This window comes from Gadus macrocephalus, chromosome 15, assembly GCF_031168955.1.
Source record: "Gadus macrocephalus chromosome 15, ASM3116895v1".
NCBI classification, from domain to species: domain Eukaryota; kingdom Metazoa; phylum Chordata; class Actinopteri; order Gadiformes; family Gadidae; genus Gadus; species Gadus macrocephalus.
The window spans coordinates 5,503,970-5,527,691 of NC_082396.1; the positions used below are offsets into that span (position 1 = coordinate 5,503,970).

The 23,722-nt window shown below is 49.5% G+C and overlaps 1 protein-coding gene and 1 long non-coding RNA gene across 2 annotated transcripts; both read left to right on the forward strand.

Annotated features, from left to right (window-relative positions):
* The first annotated feature begins 678 nt into the window (after positions 1–678).
* Positions 679–8,741, forward strand: LOC132472766 (uncharacterized). The gene is made up of 3 exons (XR_009529175.1): positions 679–1,447; positions 2,961–3,039; positions 5,710–8,741. It is a non-coding gene; the product is annotated as an uncharacterized LOC132472766 (long non-coding RNA).
* A 2,749-nt stretch (positions 8,742–11,490) lies between these two features.
* On the forward strand, positions 11,491–17,435 carry npas4l (neuronal PAS domain protein 4 like). The gene is given in 13 exon segments (XM_060073829.1): positions 11,491–12,041; positions 12,303–12,430; positions 13,312–13,484; positions 14,015–14,160; positions 14,300–14,399; positions 14,531–14,804; positions 14,928–15,037; positions 15,171–15,206; positions 15,209–15,305; positions 15,496–15,907; positions 15,909–16,152; positions 16,154–16,782; positions 17,427–17,435. Coding segments are annotated over 13 exon segments (2,442 nt in total). The 5' UTR covers positions 11,491–11,957.
* The last annotated feature ends 6,287 nt before the right edge of the window (positions 17,436–23,722 follow it).

Below are 23,722 nucleotides of genomic sequence, written 5' to 3' on the forward strand. Positions count from 1 at the left end.
TGCTCCTGGCAGTCTGTACCTGCCGTTGTCTGAGGGGCGGTGATCACATTCCTCATACAGGTCAGCATTCCTCTTTTACTGGCCATGCCGTCCCCTGGACTTGCCAATTTAGGAGAACAAATTGCAACGCCCCAATGTATTCCCTGGGGACCCCGGTCCAGCTGGCTAAATTATTCCTCAGTGATGCCCCATGGGCTCCACTTGCTCTTAACGGTTTGTTCGAGGGCAACAGTGTATATTAAAATGGCCCACTGGGTATTACACGCCCATGACGACTATGCATTGTCCCTTAATCCAAACGGGTTTCAATTCTGCCCGCTGCATCTGGAAAACACCTATTGGTGTGTCACTGCTGCTCTGGGAGGGGGCGGGGGGGGGGCTGGCTGTTCTAGTGTCTAGCTCTGATGCAAAGCGATGTGGAGCGGACAGCAGGGAACAGTCGGTTAGAGAGAGGGATGTTTGAGATATGAGCAAGTTAAGATGTCTAATTTATCATGCCAGGCTGCAACAAGCTGGGAGACAGGTGTGTGTGTGTGTGTGTGTGTGTGTGTGTGTGTGTGTGTGTGTGTGTGTGTGTGTGTGTGTGTGTGTGTGTGTGTGTGTGTGTGTTTATGCTTTTGTGTGTCTGTGTGTTTGGATGTGCGCTTTTGTGTGTGTGTGTGTGTAGGACGAGCAGGAAACAGATGTGCAGTGATAGCGCTGTCTGAGGGAGCGAGGCTATCTGCAGAGGCCAGCTTGCCGTCTCAGTGTGGCGCTCCACTTCCTGTTGGGCTGATGTATGGCGGAGGCCTGATAAGGAGGCCAGACCACTATATTATGCTGATCATTATTGTCTAGTGGTCCCCCCCCCCGTCCCCCCCAACATCTTTGATTCACGGGGCTCCTGTTGTACTTGGAGAGATTAATGTATTGTATGCCCAAAGGAAGGAAGGTATTCGAGAACCGTTATTGAGTTCTTTGTGGGTCCCTCTTTGATCATACGACGTAGCAGGTGATTCCCTCTTTGGTGTCGTTGTTAATCCTACTTAATACCTTAAGTACCGACGATGAACGCACAATCCATTCGTTCCTCGTCTGTAAACCAGCTCTTTGCATGCATCATTGTTCTGTCGGCAGCCTCTTCGTCTTGTATATAAAGTTTTCTGCAGAGTTTGACCCTCTCATCAACCATGATAAGAGTCCTGCTAATGCACCAGGAAGGGACACAGGAAGTAGAAGGAGGAGGTCAGAGTGTACTTCCTGGCGTGGCCTTACACCCGGGGAGCGAATGCAATTTTCTCGGTGTGTGCCACATCTCTGTGTTTACCTCCGTGGAGTGACAGCTCTCTGACCCCCCCCCCCCCATCCCGTCTCAAACCCCTCTTTTGTTTCAGCCCCTGTCCGGAGCAAGGGATGGGTGATGAATTTAACCTCATGGATCACTCAGACCTGTACATCCTGGACTTCAGTGAGTACTGCTCGTCTGTTCTGCTTCGTGCTGCTCATCCACAACCAGCCCCCCCCCCCCGCCCCCCCCCTCCAGTCATGTGTGCATTCCTCAACAATTTCATGTTTTCATTTAATTGTTTATACAAGTGGTTCTATGAACATCCTTACTGTACCGACGGCGATATACATACATTTTCTCTTTCTTCTGACAAATGTTCTTATTGGAGAAAAGTGTCTGCTAAATGTAAATGTACTTGATTTCACTTCCATGCATTTTTGGGGCAAATTATAAAGCCATAAATTAAGTATATTTTTAGTCTAAGGGTACCTTGCCCAGAATGCGACATTGTTATTTATAATGCCATGTCCAGCGTCTTTTAAATAAAATAGCTGTATTGAATCTCAACCCCTAAAGTATGTCTGACGTAGACTTTCGACTAAAACAATCCAATAAACGGGAGTGTTTCTGGGTTGGACATTTGTGGAGGAGGATGCGGTCTTTCACTTTGGGTCCATATATACTTTCTCCTTCCACTGTCTGAAACAGTGTCCGAATCCAACCCTCCCCTTTACTCTAAAGCTAAAAATAAGCGGTTGATAACTGAAATATATATAAGGCATAATTAGTGTTCAGCGTCCTCCATTACTTATGTCCCAGCCGCTGCCCCGGTCTCCCGTGGTACCAAGCTGTCTCATCCCTCCCCGGGCTTGGCGGGCCTGGCCTTGGCCCGGTTTCCCCCTCCTCCTCCCTCCCTCCCTCCCCTCAGAACGCTCCAAATAGAGCCGTATCCTGTCAGGGGCGGAGTGTGTGGAGGGCCGGTCAGACGCCAGAGCACACGTTTGTGTGTGTGTGTGTGTGTGTGTGTGTCCTGGGGGAAAATAAATAAATCAAAGGAAAGTGACACACAGAGCGCGTAGAGCCCCCCCCCCTCCGCGGTGCTCAGTGCAGCGTGGCGGTCGCGTGCCTGCCACCCTCTACCCCCTGGGGGGAGCCCACCTTATGGTGCAGGTGTAGGGGCCACAGAGCTGCTGCTCCCGAGGATAAGAGCTCAAGGGGAGGCGCTGTCATTCAGTTTTTGTCTTGTGGTGCGAAATTTGTAAAAGAAGTGTGTGCATGCATGTTGTGTGCGTGATGTGTTCTTCTGCGGGTGTTTGTGTTGGATTATGTTGTTTTTGCATAGGTTCTTGGGTGTGTGTGTTTGTGCTTGGGTTGGTGTGTGTATATGTACTTGTGTGGGTGTGTATATGTTCTTGTGTGCTTATGTTCTCGTGTGTGTGTGTGGGTCGGGGTGTGTGTGTGTGTGTTCCTGTTCGTGTGTTATATCCTTTATTCCCCCTCTCCAGATCTACAATAAGCAGAGCATGCTGTTCCTATCACGCAGACCTTTCCAGCCCTAATGAGCTGTCTCCTTCTCGTTAACAACCTGACCGGACTCAGCCGCCGCTGTATTTATAGATGCCCTCTTTTGTTCTCTGATTTAATATTCTTCGTCTTTATTTTTTCTCTTCTTCTTGACCCCTTCCTCTTCCAGGCCCTAATCTGAAGACATTATGCAAGATGGCAGTAATTCACTACAGTCTGGAGCAGTCGGGGCTCCCACATGACATCAGGTCAGACACCTCCTCCAACAGCCACAGGCATCACATCCACCGGCATAGCATCACATCCACCGGCATGAGCATCACATCCACCAGCATGAGCATCACATCCACCAGCATGAGCATCACATCCACCGGCATCACATCCACCAGCATGAGCATCACATCCACCGGCATGAGCATCACATCCACCGGCATGAGCATCACATCCACCGGCATAGCATCACATCCACCAGCATGAGCATCACATCCACCGGCATAGCATCACATCCACCAGCATGAGCATCACATCCACCGGCATAGCATCACATCCACCGGCAGAGCATCACATCCACCGGCATGAGCATCACATCCACCGGCATGAGCATCACATCCACCGGCATGAGCATCACATCCACCGGCATAGCATCACATCCACCGGCATAGCATCACGTCCACTAGCCTACCATCACATCCATTAACATAGCATTACATCCACTAGCATAGCATTACGTCCACTAGCATAGCATCACGTCCACTAGCCTACATCACATCCACTATCCTACATCTCATCCACTAGCCTAGCATCACATCCACTATCCTACATCTCATCCACTAGCCTAGCATCACATCCACTAGCCTAGCATCACATCCACTAGCATAACCATCACATCCACTAGCCTAGCATCACATCCACTAGCATAACCATCACATCCACTAGCATAACCATCACATCAACTAGTATAACCACCACATCCACTAGCATGACTTAAACATCACATCATCCCACATCCTGTAGCATGACTTCAACATCACATCATCCCACATCCAGTAGCATGACATAACCATAAGGAAATGTCTGGCAGCCGTCTGTTCACTGGTCTTGGATTCGTTCCCGCACAACGGGTCAAATTCAACGCTGTTCAATTAGAGTGCATTTAAGCTTGAGAATCCGGTGTCTTACTGCTGGCCCAGCCTGCACATCGATGGGCCTCGGGCTGAGAGCGTTTGGAGAGTATTTAACAACCATTCCCTCAGACGTAAACAGCTTTTTGTACCTAAGCTCTCAATTACATGTTGTTATATGCGTTCATATACTGGAGGTTACTCTTCAGATTTTTAACAAACAATATAATTACAATCACTAAATTATTTATGGATTCATTATCACATTTAACACATTTCTAGATTTCTGGAAAAAAAAGCTATATTGTAAGGGACCACGGTAATCTAATATTAGTTGTTACAAGAATGAACATAATACCCCTGTTCAGCACGATTCAGAACCAACGCATTTGTGGCCAGGCCGAGTTCTGTTCCGCGGGCCTGGTACCCCCACTATCCAGCCCCAGTGGGCCAATCCCAGCCCCCCGTCCCAGGAAGACACAAGCAACCCTTAGAACAATCTCTCCCCAAGTTGCAGAAATTGCCTTCACAGCTGATCCTCCTATGTGTGTGTGTGCGCTCTATGTTTACGCGGGGGGGGGGGGGGGGGGGGGTTTGTCGCGTGACGCCCTGGGGCCACTCGATACGACGTTCCCCGCCCCCTCTGCTCCTCCCCGCGCCGACGCGGCGGCTGTGCCACCTTGCACAGCGTCCTCTCCGGCCCTGGCAGTTGTGTTTCTAACCCTAAGAGGCTTTTAGAGGAGGGGGGGGGGGGGGGCAGGGGGGTCAGTAAGGGTCTCGTTGACTCCCCTTGCCCCTCATGGCCCCCTCTCAGCACCACACACTCTGACAACGCACACACACAGCGCCGGAGCGAGCGAGAGAGGGAGGGGGTGTGAAACCAGAGCCAGTGATAACAGCGTGAGGCCTGACCTCTGACCCCCCCCCCATCAGGTCGGCACTAGAGCTGCTTGTCAGTCCGCGCTCCTGGTTCTTGGGTTACCACGGGGACCCGCCGATCGCTCTGCCCACTCGCTCACTGTCGCTGTCACACACGCACGCACACACTGGGAGACACGCACACGCCCACGCAGAGACGCTCGCGCGCAGAGACACGCGCTCACGCACACACATGCACAGAGACACGCGCGGAGAGATGCACGCACACACGCGCGGAGAGATGCACGCACACACGCGCGGAGAGATGCACGCACACACGCGCGGAGAGATGCACGCACACACGCGCGGAGAGATGCACGCACACACGCGCGGAGAGATGCACGCACACACGCGCGGAGAGATGCACGCACACACGCGCGGAGAGATGCACGCACACACACGCGGAGATACGCACGCACACGCACACAGGTTGAGTGGGAGTGGAAATCTTTGCACGATTGAAGCTTTCCTTTCATTAGCATCGGGTTGGGAAACAAATATCTGATCGTCCCTTGTACGTTTCATTAAGAGTCGTGCGATGAACCCCCTAATTTTTAAAGACCTAAGCACTTCCAAAGGTCAGGCCATGATCACTGAATTCTGTCCATTTAATTCGAGGAAACCTCTATCGTTATTTTCTCCATCCCTACATATCAGTGGTGACTTTTCATCCCATCGTTTCCCTACATCAGCGCAGTTAAAAGCCAGCACCAGCCTCGTATAACGAAGCCACGGTCTGTACTGGGGTCCCATGCTGCCCAGGTGGGTCCCTGTGAGACTGTGGGGACCCACCTGTATGTGTTCCCTGCTTGAGCTCGACAAACGGCAAACGCTCCACGCACGGCCGCTCACCCTACCTCTTCTTTCTCCTCTCTGTAGATGGGAGCTGGCTGCCATGACAACCAACAGCAACATCAGCAGGCCAATCTTCTCCTCTCATGGCTGAGAGCAGCCATCACGGAGCAGACCCCAGACTGCCTTCTGCCCTCCGGGACCCGGGGACACCTTAACAATCCACCGGGACCCGGGGACACCTTAACAATCCACCGGGGCTCTAGCGGAGGACTTCTGTCGTCGGTATTACTCAACTCTTTGGTTCGAGACTGGAGTTATTTTCCACATTGGATTTTCGTCTCTGCAAACTATTTTTTTCTTCTTGTTTTTACTTTTTCTACACAAACAAACAAGACGAGCTCAAGGATGAAAAAAATAAAACGGATAAAAGTATCCTTGTTTTGGAAGAATTAGAAACACATCTGCTAAAAAAATGATTTTTCTAAGAGTTGCTCACTCAAGGGTACTTTTGAGAACTCGGTTCGAACCACCTCCTCCCCCATCTCCTCCGGTCTCTGTAGAGATCCAATCAAGCCTATGATAATCCTGGACTCCTCCACAAGCACATGAAGAAGAAAGTCCACCCTAAAGGTCTTCTGTACTAACCTCTCATCTCTGCAGAGGGGGGGGGGGGGGGGTGGCGGTGTTCAAAATGCCACCGCAACGTTCTTTAGATTTTTTTTCTTTTCATAGGAGGAACAAATGTGAGGCAGGCGCCTCACTCATTAACTGAATGTCGAAAGGTGGATTTGGAGTCCATCGTTCCGATCTCACTGTCTTACATTGTTCACTTGAAACACCTTAAAGGAATCGCGTCTAACCCAGGCAGCGTACCATCTGACTGAATATGAAACGCGCCGGTCTGGAAAATCAGCCTCCGTGATAAAATTCAGAAACTAAATTGCACCGCGGTAAGGCAGCAGGAGAGATGGTAGAACCGTCCACCGGGCTTCCTTCCTTCCTTCTTGTTCCTAGCAAAGACAGATCTCAAACTGCCAGGCTTGTGCATGGCAAGGGTATACTTTCACGAGATGGGCTGCTTTGTAATCAATCAAACCCGTCTACCTCCCTCGGCGGCACGCAGAAAACAGAATCATTTGTTGTGCTTGAGAGCGTTCAGCCGTGGTCTATTCCAAGTATTCTTTCGGGGCCTCCAGGTGCTGCCAGATTAACGGCCCAATGGGGTACACCCTTACTCCAACATCTTTGTTTTCTTGTGCCAACCGAGAGGGGGGGGGGGGGGGGGGGGAGAGAGAGGGAGGGAGGGAGGGAGGGAGGGAGTGCGTGTGTGTGCGCAACTATATACAGTCAGTGAATGCCGACTCGCACTATCGTTATATCTCCACATGCTCATGCCAAGCCAAGATCAGGGACGTCCGCTTGTGTTGTTGATTTCGCGTCCTTTTTTTATTTTTTTCTGTGTTTTCGCTGCCAATGCTTGCTGGTACCAGCCCCTCCTGGTCTAGTTAGCCTGTCCCTGCACGTGCAGATCATCCTGCATAACGTAATATCCTCCCCACTACTAAAGACAATCCTAGTGAGTCGAACCATAGTCCTAGTGAGTCGAACCAAACCCCTCGTGACCCGCAGCGCGACCCAAACCAGAACACGGTTCAGCTCTTTCACGTAAAGCCTGGAGAGGTACACAGGCTTTTATTCAGGTTTTCATACTCGTTCAGGTTAGTTTTCATGTTAATTGAGCCATTGAGAAGATCCTTCTCATCTTGCCTGTTATTTAATTACACCTTTTGTGTTCCAAGAAGTCTGATTGTTAGAAACGCTAGCCAATGTCACTGCAAAGTATGACGTCCAGCCCGGATCGAAAAGCAATTCAAGTCACTAATCGGGCGAATGAGTACCGCCATAACGTTGTGCTTGTGTCCGTGTGCGTCTGTCTGCGTTAACCATTCTGTCTCTCCCAAGCAATGCCGCTGTCGTGTGATCTAAACGGTCGTGGACGGTCACCAATAGACACAGGCTTGGTCGGCCCCGCGTGGGAAAAGGATTACAAATGCTGCTGGTTATTTTTTGCCAACGAAGATACCGGGGCGCAAGTGCTGGATTCGTCCATGGAGCAATGTCGAGACGATCGAGGAACGTTTTTTTTTGTTATTTACAGACCAGCAGTGCCAATGTGACTCAGAGGGTCTCGATCCCCACAGTCCTGCGTCACAGGGACCCGTCGCGTGTGACGTGCACCGTGCAGCTACGTGGATGCCTGTCAGACGTTGATTCTTCTCGTGGACAAACCCAAGTCTAGCCGTTGATGTGACACTGAATGACGATGGGCATAACAGAACAAAAATATTCTATTAGAGGACTGTTCTTGTCATATTTGGTGCAGACGGTTTGAATGTGTTTAAGGGGTTGTGGTTGTTGGTTACAGGCAAATACACATCAGGAATACGGAAAGGAAATAATGGGGCCTTAACTCCAAGAAATAAATGTTAACGCCAATTAGGATTTAAGTGCTCTAGGTAATCCCTTGATCCTCTGATGGGTTGTAGATATTTCAGATCAATAGATTTCAGATCTATGGGCTTAATTAACATTAACTAGCCTAATTTACTCACCTATTGCAATGTCAGTGAATGGTCAAAGCAGGCTGGAGTCTGATGTTTTAACTACCACCTGGGGACCACTCATGCTTCGCCAGTTGGCCCAGTATATTGCCTGGGCCTCGCATCACCTAAATAAATTAAATATTGCTAAATGTGCTCATGGCAAATTGGTTTTACAAGGAATCTCTTTCCAGGCGAGATTCCTTTCATCAAGATCACATGCCACGGTGTGCTCACTCATACAGGACTGTCCCCTAACACTGGTTCACTGGGGAGATATGCCGTTCCTTGGTTTGAAGCCTACTAATTAGGACGCGTACAGGCCAACAACGCAAACCACAGGATTGTTAAAAGAATCGCATCAAAAAAAGTATTGAGAATATTGGCAATCAGGTGCGGTCGTTACAGTCCTGCAAGCTTTCTTTTTACACTAACGAAGGAATTCTGCCAAGGTAAAACCCTGTGCAATATGCTGTAAAGTAATATAAATAATAAAGCTCAACTCTGATTTGCTTACCGGCATTCGCTTTTTTCCTAGTGTGGAATGTATCATATTATACATGATGACCTATGTTCTTAATATTGTTATAATATACAGGGAATAGGTTGACCTAGTAATTATTGATGCTTGTGACTTGTTTCTATGAACATCCTGAATGTACCTTCAGCGATATATTGTTTCTCCTTCTGACAAATGTACTTTTTGTAAGTCACTTTGATAATAAAAGCGTCTGCTAAATTCCCTCAATGTAAATTACGGTAACGACACAAAAGATCTGCAAAATTGTTCAGGCACCTACACAACAGACAAGGACACAAACTGAGTTCCACCCTGGGGAGAGAACGAGTGCAGGAGGAGCTGCCTCTATCTCAGAGAGCACTGCAGAGCACGTTGCGTTGTTGGTGGATTCACTGACACCCAGCATAAACCGGAGGCCGGCCGCCCGTCTTGTGTAAAGTGGGTCGGCCTGCCGGCGCAGCAAGCTGACCTTTGAAGAGGGAATTCTCCCAGAACGATTTCATCACTAAACCTTGTTCCCGGTGATCCGTGATGAACGGGGCCCAGGTGAGGCGGCAGTCCAAATATGGCAGAAACGCAGTTATGTTTTCACGGTTCTGTCACTTCTGCTCGGCTGGGTTAATCTGGACACGATTATTATAAAATGTATTCATTTTTTCTCTCTTCTTTTCAAATGGAAGTTCTAAGATGATCATTCCTCTTTACTCCTTGGTCTCCTTCACAGTATTTGCAAGTCAAACATTTATAACTTCTTCATTCTTTTGTTCAGTCCCATTTTGCTGTTTGCAGTTCTATCATACCCTCCCTTACTCTCCTAAAAACACCCCTCTTACACATTTATTGTATGCTTTAAATCCTGGCATTTAAAACCAGTACCATTGTGCAGCGTCTTATCCTAGCCATCTTCGAGGAATGGGTTAACCGATCAAATTGTAAATGCTTGGCACTCGTCTCTATGGATATCCTTACTATACCGACTGTGATATATTGTTTCTTTCTTAAGACAAACGTACTTATTCTAATTCTCCTTGGATAAAAGCCGCCTGCTATAAGCCCTGGATGTAAACGTGTGGGCCTTGAGGGTGAAGGCCCTCTCAGGGACCCAGCCCATCGTCGTCTCTGAACTGGCCTTGAATCCCCTCAGCGCGCCAGCCAGCCTGTCTGGTGACCCTGTCAGCCCCTCAAGTGGGCGCGTCTCACCACCCCGGTACGGGGCCAGGGGGGGTACCCACCCACCGCCACCACTTTACCCCGCGACCCAGCAGACGGCCTCAGCAGGCGACGCGTGCTGCAGAGGTCTCGTCAATAGAAAGAGTCTCACCCTAAACTGCACCACACAGTGAGTGTGTGTGTGTGTGTGTGTGTGTGTGTGTGTGTGTGCGGAGGGAGGAGCAGTGTGTTCCTGTCCGTCAGCAACCCTCCGCTATAAAGCCAGCCTTTATCAGCGGAGTTAAGTGCAGGGCCGAGACGGAGCTGGGTCAGCCCCCCGAGAGGACCAGGCGAGAGACACCCTGCCCCAGGAAGTATGGTGGCTGGGGGAACCCGGTGGAGCCCCTCTGATGGAGGGGGGGGGGGGGTCCCAGGGGCCAGCCTACTGCAGGCGCTAATGCAGAGAGTCGCTCAGCCCCAAATCGCTCTCTAATTTCCCCCCCCGGCTCTCAGGAGGAACAAAACCATCCAGGGGCCCTTGAGAACGAGACTGAGGATTTGTTAAAAGTGATTTGTTTTGGCTTCAAGCACTATCTTATATCCAGGCCCAAGTTCTAGTTCTGCTGTCCCTGAGTGTTTTAGAGGAGAGGGAGGCCTGAGGAAGCACTTGCTCTCCAGGGATTAGCATATCCCTAGAGGAATTCGAATAATATATTATATAAAACAAAACATGACATTATGAAACTCAACATTATTTTTTTCAGGGGGTTGAAAAGGCAAGATTTGTCACTAATAGACAAACTGTTTGTTTTATAGTTGGCCTCTATGCAAATGTGAAATTATACCGGTTTCCAAGTCAAGTTTTCTGTGTTCTTGCAGACACTTTTAAAATGAGGTGTGAATGACTGACAAGTCAGCCAGCATCAATTGAAGCCCGCTTGAGGTAAATTGAATGGTTCCCTCATTATTTTCATTTGGCTGAGATTCTCTTGCAGTCACGAACTTCCCGTCTGTCACGGCGTCACTTTCTAATGCCGCTCCACTTGGATTGAAGTCCTGCAGTTTCCCCATCTCCTTTATCCTCGATGATATTACAGCATAGACCGGCGTGATGTTGGAAAAGTGTTAGCGAAAGCCACCAGTCTGGCTAGTTAGTTATCGGTGTCAAGAGGTTGCAATCAAATCTTATGATAATGGATTTGAGAAATCGTCGTGGAGGCGAGTCACGCTTCTTTCAGAGAGCGCCGCCCCCTCTCAGATGGCACAGTAATAGAGAGTGACGCCCCCTCTCAGATGGGACAGTAATAGAGAGCGACGCCCCCTCGTTTGCAATCTTTAATAGGTCCATGATGCAAACTGATGAGACTTTTTGGGGATGGAGTTTCAATATTATTAATTCAATTAAATCCTACACCATAACGCATGGATAAGTTACAATGAAATACCATACAATAAACGATGGTTCATAGGCATAGCCTAACTATGTATCAATAAAATATTATAATATAATATAATATATTACATAATATAATATGGCGGGTGCGGTAAGATGAGCCGTTTTTAGGCAACTGTACACATTCGTTGACATTTGAAAATCAATTCAGGAACCACCAATAATTGATGCCTGGCTGTGATGGAGAGAAGCGAATGGTAAAGTTGCAAGTATGTTTTTTTCATAATAAACGTTTTTTTGCAACAGATTGTTTTTTTGCAAAAAAAGACAACAAATATACGATAACAGTATAAGAGGCTTATTAATTAATGAATAATTTGTAGACCCTTTGGCAGCCGACTATAAGTAGTCTAGCCCATTTTGACGTCGAGAGACGCTGCATGAGACACCAGACGCAAGTACCTTGAATGGGCTAATCAATCTGTGTCGTCGAGGCTCATTGAGCGGCCCAGCGTGGTTCGTGACGCCCTTGTTTTGGTGAGGCACCCTTCATTTGGGGAGCGCGCGTGTAACCAAATCCACCGACCCCCCGTCGTTTATCATCGCGTCACAACAAGTAACAGTACCCCCGTGTTTCTTTCTAACCCACTGCCCGAGTTTAAACAAAGGCATGGGGGTTAATCTGGAACTGGGCTGCTATATAAAGGAGGGGGACCCGGGACCTGACACACAATCACCGAGAGCCCCGCACAAGGTAGGTCACTGGTCGTACTGGCGTGGCCCCACTGGGATTCACTCTCGCTCTCTCGTTTCTTCATTTTCATTTTGACAGCAAAAGGGGGATAAAAAGGATAGCAAATCCTTTTTGATATTTTTTGGTTGTTTTCGTATTTTCTAAATGATCATTCAAAAACAAGGAATTAAAAGTTATGCATGCGTTTATTATGCGTTATCATTTTTTTTATTTATTTTTTTGCAAAAGTACACATTTTCTAACCAGGACATTATTTTGTAGGTTGTAGGTTTTCAATTCGCCGCGAAAATGACTGTTTGGTGCGACTTCTGCAAAAGTCACCTCAGCTCTCCCTGCTCCCTGCACCAGTCTTCTGAAGACATCAGCAACGGAGCCTGCAAGACATCCAGGTCAGTACTGTTTATACTCGTCCCCTAGAGGTCTTCCAAACGGTTCATAAAAGTTTGGTTGAAGACCTGCTTTGATATACCATAATTAAAATGACCACCATTTAAATTCCAAATGTTTAAAAGTTGTCTATAGGGTATATATATTTACTTGAATCTTATTGTGGTGCATGCATGAACCGAAAGAAAACACCATTTAAGCTAATCATGAAATGCCTCCATCAACAGTATGGGTTTTTCAACCTGCTGAAATGTGGTTCTCAAACGACCTAAATGCAATGGATATATCGCTGTCCTTATGTGGCACTTTCTGTCTCTGTGTGTTTTGATGACGTGCATGTCCCCCCCCCCACCCACTAGACACCCACATCCACCTATTGCGCTATACAACACACAGTAACTCACATTGAGCCCACACTGACACTGATCACACACACACACACACACACACACACACGTCACACACACACACACACACACACACACACACACACACACACACACACACACACACACACACACACACACACACACACACACACACACACACACACACACACACACACACACACACACACACGTGTGTGTGTGAACAAGTGTTCTCTCCCTCTCTCTCTCTCCTCCTCTGCCACAGAGATGGCGAGCTCTTGAAATCAGCCGTTTCCATAGGAACCCTTGATATCCTACATCCCTTTCATACTCGATAGGCCCCGGCTACCGGGCTCCCTCTTCTGAGAGGGCAGAGACCTCTTAGTGAGAGACCGGATAGACAGACAGCGGCTTAGTTTTACCCTGCAGACCACAGAGGAAGTTTAGTGCGTTGTGCCTCATAAACCATCATCAACCCCTTTCTCACCATCACCGTCGCCATGGTTTCCCCACAGGTCCACCCGGTCCACCAAGGGGGCGTCCAAGGTGCGTCGGGACCTCCTGAACGCGGAGATCCGGAGCATGCGGGCCCTACTGCCCCTGCCCCGGGAGGAGCAGGAACGCCTCTCCTACCTCCACTCCATGGCGGCCGTCTGCACCTACATCAGGAAGTCCGTGGTCCTCCAGGGTGAGTCCCGAAACACACACACACACACACACACACACACACACACACACACACACACACACACACACACACACACACACACACACACACACACACACACACACACACACACACACACACATGCGCGCGTGTGAATGAACACGCACGCACACACTGACGCAGACACACACACTCACACGCACACACACACACGCTTTGTACGAAATACATTAGTTATATAACATGCACACACACAAACAAACACACACTATGCATGATTTACACTCGATATTTTACATGAGTGTTGTTACGATGCTACATAAAAAGGTTAGCTTGAGTTAAATATGCAGCAGCTCAGGACACACACACGAGAGAGAGAGAGAGAGAGAGAGAGAGAGAGAGAGAGAGAGAGAGAGAGAGAGAGAGAGAGAGAGAGAGAGAGAGAGAGAGAGAGAGAGAGAGAGAGAGAGAGAGAGAGAGAGAGAGAGAGAGAGAGAGAGCGCGCCTGTGTGTGTAAGTTAATAAGTGAGTGTCTCTCGTCACCCCTTCAGGTTTGCCGGTCAGACAGGGTCCTGGCTCCACTCCCCCCTACGAGACCTTCCTGCCAGCCCTGCACGGCTTCATCCTGGTGCTCGGCGCCCAGGGGAAGCTGGTCTACGTTTCGGAAAATGTAGCTGAATATCTGGGCCACTCTATGGTGAGACTAATTAAAATAAGTTCACTTGACTTTCAAACTTTCTCCGGTGGAACTCGCTTCTGTGCTCCCCTTGAGAGGGTCTTTCATCACCGATGGGTTCAGGTCGGTTCATTGCGATAACACCCGTGTGTCTCCTCAGGTGGACGTTCTTCAGGGAGACACGGTCTACGACATGATTGAACGCTCCGACGTCGACACGGTCATGGCTCAGCTGGAGTCTGACAACAACTCGTCGACAGGTAACAAAACAATCACACCGCCGTGTTTCATTACGGCAGCCACCCTTGCACGCCAGAACACAATCACATCCCGAAAACACACCGACCTCCACCCTGACCCCCCTGTCTGCTTCGCTTTCTCCTTTTCCCAGAGAGGAGTTTCGTATGTAGCATGCAGACCACCAAGGCGTTCCGGCTCAAACATGGCCACTGCTGCTCCATGCTCGTCAGAGGCTGCTTCCAATCGGCTTCCAGGTCTCCCTCCCTCCCTGTCCCTACGGAGTCCTCGTCCGGGGGGGAGCGCGTCTTCGTGGCCCTCTGCACCCCCACAGTGGACCGCGTTCAGGGCCCCGAGACGGGCCCCCTCGGCCCCTACTTCAGCAGCGTCCACAAACCGGATCTGAGCTTCACTCACGTCTCCGACAGGTAACATCATCCTGACGCTTTTATTTTTTTAATGTTTTTTTATCCGAATGTCGTTTATGACTTGCGCTGTGCTGCGATACGATAATCCTGGTTATCGACCGCGCCTTCTCTTTTCTTTGACAGCGTGGTTTGTTATCTGGGCTACACGGCGGAGGAGATGTCTGGACGTTCCTGGTACGCTGGTCTCCACCCCCAAGACCTGAAGAGGGCCAGAGACGCTCATCTAAGTTTAGGTGTGTGTGAAAGCGGCTCCGAAAAACATGCGGTTTCTCATCAAACATTTAGAGTCAAGTTCATATAAAAGTCTACTCTTAAATCTTGGTTTATCCTGAAACTAACCATGAGGGCTTTTCTGTTGGGGTTCAGTGGAGGCAGATGAAGGCGGAGAGGTGGAGATGGTGTTGAGCTCCAGCACAAGGATCTGACCTGGACGTGGGTGTACACCCGAGCCACCAACCAGGGCGACAGCCAGAGCATCCACTGCACCAACCACATCATCAGGTACGAACCCCGGTGCAGACAACGCCCCTCACCCGTCCTCCTAAACGTGCACCGTGCACATTCTGCTGAGACACTCACATTCCATCCCTGTATATATTTACCATCGCTGTATAAAATCCGGGTTAATAAAATATTAAACCGCTCCTCTGCTCCCTCTCCTCTCTCTCTCCGCTCTCTCCCTCTTCCCCAGCGAGAGCGCAGGCTTTCTATCTCGTAAAGAAGATCCAGAGCGATGCTTCCGGGCCCGGTCGTTAGCCGAGGCCGAACTCTGCCCTCCACAAGCGGTGGACGTCCCCCAGCCTGGTAGCCGGCGCCGCGGCCCGGCGCGGGGCTTCAGGCGGCCGAGCGGCTCCGACAGCCGAGGCGAGGAGCCCGCCGCCAAGACGAGGCGCGGGGCGGAGGGCGGGAGGGGGGGGCGAGACGTACACCGCGCGGCGTGTGTCTCCTCCTCCCCCCGCGCCGGCCCCGACGCCTCGACCGTCGCCATGGGAGACAGCCTCCTGCGGTTCACCCCGCCGCACAGCCCCGCCCCCTCCGTCGGCTCCCTGGGCAACGAGGAGCCGGGCTGTGACTTCCTAATGGATTTACACGGCTGCTCTGATCCGTCAGCCCTCCTCCCCAGAGAGCTCGCCCTCCTATTACCCGTACCTCGACAGCCTGGGCCCCTTCCCCCACACGTCCCCCTACGGCCCCCTCGACACAGTCTCCCCCGCGGGCCTTCGAAGGGGACTCGCTCGGCGTGAACGCGTCCCCCCTCGCGGAGCACCACTCATCGCCCCGCTACAGGTCCGGGGCAGGCTGTGCGGCCGGCGCCCGCCTGGTCCCAGACTGCCTCTCCCTGCCTGATATGCTGGGCGGCCCGGAAGACTTCTACACCCTGGACCAGGCGGACCTGGCCCTCCTGGAGCTGCCACCAGGGGGCAGCGCCTTCCAGACGCATCACGTCCCGCCCGGCCTGCTCACGCCGTCCCCCTCGCCCACGTCGCTCGGCTCGTTCCAGTACGACTGCGACTGGGAGCACGCCGAGATCAGCATCCTGGCCCAGCAGATCTCCTCCCTGGCCAACAGCTTCGACCTGTACGGCGTTCCCGGTCAGGGTCAGGGCTCGGAGACGGTGGTCCCGCACTGGTCCGAGAATCCCTCCATCCCGGCAGCAGCAGCAGCAGCAGCAGCAGCAGCTCAGCCTTTCAAGCAGCACGAGCTGGTTCTGGACGACAGTGTGTTCGACAGCCTCCTGAAGGAGCTGGAAGTTGAGGACCCACGGGAGGCCTGCACCATTCCCTGCGCCGGAACCGGGACCACAGTCTCCCAGTGTTCCCCGCCCAGCCAGGGTGAAATGGCTCTGCTGCACCAGGGGAGCCCCGCCACCGGAGTCGGGCTCGCCACCGTGGCGGACCCCTTAACCCTGGAGCCGTTTCAGCATGGGCCACGCCTCTGTGGAGCCCTGGCTGGGAGGCCCCCAGCAAAGCCCTGGGAGGCATCAGCTCGACTGCTACATACAGCGGGACGATTCCCTCCCCCCCTGTCAGCACGTAGCCACCGCCATAGATGGGCCAGGGTCTGTCTACGTTGCGTCGCTGTGTGAAGAGTACAGATATTGAGTTCAGCTCTAACACTATTCTGCCTTTCCTCTTTCATGTGGACTCATTGAAGAGGCCTTGTACTGAATTAAGTCTATGACTTACCGTGCAAAGACTAGTATGACATATTGTCAAGGCAGGCTGATCCCTCGCTGGATAACGTTTTAAAAGTAACGAGCAAAGGCCACTTTTAGTATAGAAGTTGCAAAACACTTTTATGATGTAGAATTTAATCTAAACTAGATTTGTGTGTAATCCTACTGGACCAAAACGTGCTACTGTTGCAATGTTTACGGTATCCCTCAAAGGTACTTTTATTATCTTTTGAAGGAACTATTCTGTGTAATGAAGGACAAAATGTCCTCCTTTTGCCTCCAAATGATGACAATCAGCCACTGAGCACTTTATCTCCCCCACCGCCCTGAACGGATATTACAAAACGTATCAGCCACAACTGGGATATTTGGATGAGAAAGATGATATACATTAGTTTGTTTGTTTGTGTGTCCTCTCTTTCTCTTGCTGAAATGTGCCTTAGCAGTCCCAGTGAAATGATGATTATTACAACCTCTATGGTACTTTCTATTCATTCCAAGCTGAAGTCTCAATTATACTATTTATTACGGTGTCTCGCATTGCCTTGTGTGAATATTACTTTGGGTATTTGTTCTCAGCCACAATAAGACTGGTGACCCTCTAGGCCCCTGAAAGGTACTATAGTTTGAATAATACACATGTGAATTGTAAGCATTTATTAAAAGTATTTTTCTCAAAGCGGTGTTTGAAATGGATACAAATAATTGAATGGATATTGTGATATGAAGGTGTCATATCTCTCTCACACACACACACACACACACACACACACACACACACACACACACACACACACACACACACTCTCACGCACACCGACACGCACAAGCACACACTCTCATGCAAACACACTTTCTGTCACGCGCGCTCATCAATGCACACACACGGACACAGGCTCACTCTCTCTCCCACATGCACATACATACAAAAACTCTCTATCTCAGAACAAAAACAAATTAAAAAGAAGAAATGTAATTGCAACAGCAAACACAGAGATGTTATTGATGGAAACTGAAAGCTAACTCATCAAAGTGCAAACATTAACATTCATGTGCCGTCGAACACTTTCCCCCTCTGATGAAACACCGCTTCTTCAGCAGTGCTTCTCTGCTCAGGAGATAAACAACCGACCCTTAATAACCACAGCTCATATCAGACCCGCATGTCGAGGCGCTTCTCCTGAGGAGGGTGTGGAGGAAGCTCTGATCCGCCGGCCTGCTCTTATTGATAGAACGGTTTGTATCCTTTGAGACCAATGAACACGTCAGCCGTACATGTCGAAGTGAAAAACAAGGATACGCTTTCTTTGACGGCCGGCTGTGAACATGCGGACAATCAATGAAGAGGCGGCTTAAGACAAAGACGTCGGACTGACTGATGGCCGAGGAGGACTCAACCGACTCTGTACCTGATGTTGGTAAATCAGTGAGCACACCGTGACACACACACACACACACACACACACACACACACACACACACACACACACACACACACACACACACACACACCACACACACACACACACACACACACACACACACACCACACACACACACACACACACACACACACACACACACACACACACACACACACACACACAGGCCGGAATCTGACACTCGGCGCTGCAACCCCTCCCCCCTCCCCAGACTACTTATTGACGTGAAGAAACAAAACCAGCCAGTAGATGGCGTAAGCATACTAATGCCCCACCGTTGAATCACTGCGCACTTAACAATGTTGGTGCTGTTTGGATTTACTGGAATTGGAATTTATTTGTGTGTGTGTGTGTGTGTGTGTGTGTGTGTGTGTGTGTGTGTGTGTGTGTGTGTGTGTGTGCCTGCGTGCGTGCGTGCGTGCGCGTGTGTGTGCGCGCGTGTGTGCGATTGAATACCACATTTTGAATCATTGTGCATAATAGCATGGGCGACACAAATAAATGCATTAAGTTCATTGTCGAGCACATGCTCCAGATGTCATGTTAGCTCCCCCGAGGGCCAATCAGCGGAGATGCCTGTTGAAGGGATGCGACCGCAGGCCAGAGGACCACCAGTGTCCGCCAGGCAGGCCAGACACATCTGTTCTGCGTGGGTCATTTTGAAGCAATTCTTTCTCAGGTATAATGAGCTCTCTCTCTCTCTCTCTCTCTCTCTCTCTCTCTCTCTCTCTCTCTCTCTCTCTCTCTCTCTCTCTCTCTCTCTCTCTCTCTCTCTCTCTCTCTCTCTCTCTCTCTCCTCTCTCTCTCTCTCCCTCTCTCTCTCTCTCTCTCTCTCTCTCTCTCTCTCTCTCTCTCTCTCTCTCTCTCCCGCCTGCTCCCAGTAATTCCCCTAAATTACACATTAATCTAGACGGAGCCGACGGCGTAATCACTCACTTGGCCTACTCCGCAAATTCACAATTTCAAAATGAAAAGCACAGGCCTATGAGATTAATTAATTATTTTTTTGCTATCATTTATGACAGAATTGTGTTCTCGGTGTCTTTGCACCGTATGGTCATAGAGGCTGTAATCCAACTGTCAATGAAGCTATGCCCATTTAGTGGTTATTTAACATTCACTATAACTGCATTGAATCTAACTTCCTTTTTTGTTTAGAAGCAAACAACTTCTAATTGAATTGCATATTAACATTATTGATTCGACTGGGTACCCGTTCTGCCGGCGATTTGAATTCGCCCTGCAAGCAGGAGCTGGAGAGAAGCAATACAATTTTTCCTGTTTCCGATCCGGTGCGTTCCACAGCCCATCCAAACCAGTGGGACGTGGGACTTATCCTACCTCCAACTAAGAAAGGGCACTGGAATGCTTGTCGAAGTGGAACCTCCTACTGGGGGGTGATCGACCTACCCCCACTTCATCAAGTGGAGCTAATACAGTTCAGGTAGGATAAGTACCACATCCTATTGCTTTGGATGGATTCTGGAACGCACCATTACCATTACAAATCACCAAGCTGGATTTTCCCCACTGCCGCGCTGTTGGCTGGTTTAACACAATGAAGACAGGGAAGCGATTGCAAATTCGTTCAGATTTGCCCGAGTCTCGCACGAGCGTCAACCCTATGCCTGCGGGCCTCGGCGGGGCCCGGCCGCGGCCGCCCGACGGTCGCCGCGCCGCCCGACGAAGGCAGCTCAAGATATCAACAAGTGTATGTAGGAAGGAACAGACATACATACACGTGTATGTAGGAAGGGTTTTTATATAGACTCTCTTCTCTCATAACATCAAAGTCAGGGTGGCTCATATATTTTCCCTTCCTCTTCCTTAATGTATGTAATTGGTTACAGTAGTGATATTTTGGCCACGAATAAGAAAGTATATACAATCGCACTTAGGCTACTTAATTTATTTTCTTTTATTTTCAACATTTACAAAATAATAGGGCCTGCTGGGAAATCTGTTCGACCAATCAACGTGATGTTTCTGATCATAGGCTACGTGCAGCCTGTCACGTTAATGCTAGGGTTGTCTTCTTGAGAGTGAGCGTCTCCAACTCTAACATATATTGTTAAAAGCCAAGCCATAACATTGCAATGTTTAGCAAGCTAAAAAGTAGTAGCTACCTAAGTAGCGCCATGGCACAGGAGCGATTGACTGGATTGGCCATACTCTCCATCGAGAATGAAAGAGCAAGAAAATTGGATTTCACCTCTATTATCAACGAGTTCGCTGAACAGAAGGCACGCAGTTAACTCTGAACGGTAAGAGCAGTTGTTATTTTATTATTGGTTATGGCCGCTGTGCCATGTAGGAGTATGTTACCATTGGCCATTTGGATTAGGCCATAGTTGTGCTGTTGGGAATTGTAGTTGTGTGGTTCAGTGTGTTGCAAATACGGTGTACGTGGTCCAAAAATGTTTGCACAATTTTGACGTGTGATCTAGGGATGCTAAGTCTCTGTCCATGGTTCTGATCATGATTTTGCGTTCTCGATATGGCGGCTGTTGGCTTAGGCCCTATGGGGGAGTGGATGCAATCGCGTGTGTGTGTGGTGTGTGTGTGTGTGTGTGTGTGTGTGTGTGTGTGTGTGTGTGTGTGTGTGTGTGTGTGTGTGTGTGTGTGTGTGTGTGTGTGTGTGTGTGTGTGTGTGTGTGTGTGTGTGTGTGTGTGTGTGTGTGTGTGTGTGTGTGTGTGTGTGTGTGTGTGTGGGGGGGGGCTTCACAACTATGCCGAGGCCTATCACAACTATGCTACACCACTGCCTCCCGGCGATGCTCATCGGCTTCTTAGCTTTAACAAGAATATAAATCGAGTGACTGTAAATACCCTTTACTTTCATATTCATTTTGCACAACCTGCAAAAAAGGTTTGCTGTTTGTTGACAACTGCCTGAATTTTCCCGTCTCTCTGCATAGTACGACAACCCCCAAAAAATGTACTTTTGTATTCAACCTGCCTCTTCAGTAACAGCACGAGTGCATGTATTTATTTATTTGTTCATCCATTCTCTGTCTACCCTGCTGCAGAGCCTGGTCTTAACTAGATTTGAGGCACATATATAAACGCTCAAATTATCATGTAATCATAAGATGATTAAAGTGCTGACTTCCTTTTAAAACAGTTTCCGCTTTGTTCTGTGCCTTGGGGGTCATCTGGGTAGGGGGGTACATTATTTGCGCGATTCTTGTTTTAGATGTCTTGCAGACGAAGACAAGAGCAGAATGCGAAGGAGATGAAGGAGAGAAGTAAAGACAGAATGTTGCTCTGAGGGAGAGATGGAGAGCCCGGTGGAGAAGGATGCAATGGAATTAGCCATGACATACACACCCGAACGCGCGCACACACACACACACACACACACACACACACACACACACACACACACACACACACACACACACACACACACACACACACACACACACACACACACACACACACACACACACACACACACACACACACACACATTCTCACGCACACCCCACACACACACTCTCTATCATGCACACACACACTCTCTCTCATACACACACACCCACACACACACACACACACACACTCTCGCAAACAAACTCTCGCACTCACTCGCAAACGAACATATTCTGTCACGCACACTAATCCATGCACACACGCCCACAGGCTCACTCTAACTCTCTCATGCACACACACACAAACACACACACTCTCTCAATCTCAGTCATACACACACTCACACACAGACACACACAAGCACAATCTATCTCACTCAGACACACACACACACACACACACACACACACACACACACACACACACACACACACACACACACACACACTTCCACCTGGTGATCATCGCTCATTTCATTACGGACGGTCCGCCGTTCTCCTCATTGAATTAGGAAGGATGTGCAATGAAATTAATACCAAATACATCATCTCACCAGGCCGGGGGACGAGTATCCAGGAGGCCCTGACCAATAACAAACAAAGAAGAGCTAATGACATCAGGAGACTGGATGAGGGGGAGAGAGAGAGAGAGAGAGAGAGAGAGAGAGAGAGAGAGAGAGAGAGAGGATGGAAACCAGTCATTGTGTGGACACTCAAACAGCCTCTCCTTACAATAGATATATCCACTTATAGCGAGAGTGGCCCGAGTGGCAGCTGTTACGGGGAAGGGTGCATGATAGAAACAAACAAGGAGACAAACAGAATGGGGACAGGAGGTGTCTGGGCTGCTGTGTTTGCTCTGCCTCTGCCCGTGTATAGAAAGTGTTTCCTCCGCTCGAGAGAGAGAGAGAGAGAGAGAGAGAGAGAGAGAGAGAGAGAGAGAGAGAGAGAGAGAGAGAGAGAGAGAGAGAGAGAGAGAGAGAGAGAGAGAGAGAGAGAGAGAGAGAGGAGAGAGAGAGAGAGGAGAGAGAGAGAGAGAGAGAGAGAGAGAGAGAGAGAGAGAGAGAGAGAGAGAGAGAGAGAGAGAGAGAGAGAGAGAGAGAGAGAGAGAGAGAGAGCGCAAGCAAGCACACTTCAGCACACCTCAGCTCAGTCGCAGGTCAACAGCAGACAGCTTGGAGGCTCAAATGGCTACTAGTATGCTAAACAGGCACAACTCTATATGGTTCTGATCCATGTATAGTGGGTTCAGTACCAGTTAGATGGTGTCCCCTACATGGTTCTGATCCATGTATAGTGGGTTCAGTACCGGTTAGATGGTGTCCCCTACATGGTTCTGATCCCATGTATAGTGGGTTCAGTACCAGTTAGATGGTGTCCCCTACATGGTTCTGATCCATGTATAGTGGGTTCAGTACCGGTTAGATGGTGTCCCCTACATGGTTCTGATCCATGTATAGTGGGTTCAGTACCGGTTAGATGGTGTCCCCTACATGGTTCTGATCCATGTATAGTGGGTTCAGTACCAGTTAGATGGTGTCCCCTACATGGTTCTGATCCATGTATAGTGGGTTCAGTACCAGTTAGATGGTGTCCCCTACATGGTTCTGATCCATGTATAGTGGGTTCAGTACCAGTTAGATGGCGTCCCCTACATGGTTCTGATCCATGTATAGTGGGTTCAGTACCAGTTAGATGGTGTCCCCTACATGGTTCTGATCCATGTATAGTGGGTTCAGTACCAGTTAGATGGTGTCCCCTACATGGTTCTGATCCATGTATAGTGGGTTCAGTACCAGTTAGATGGCGTCCCCTACATGGTTCTGATCCATGTATAGTGGGTTCAGTACCAGTTAGATGGTGTCCCCTACATGGTTCTGATCCATGTATAGTGGGTTCAGTACCGGTTAGATGGTGTCCCCTACA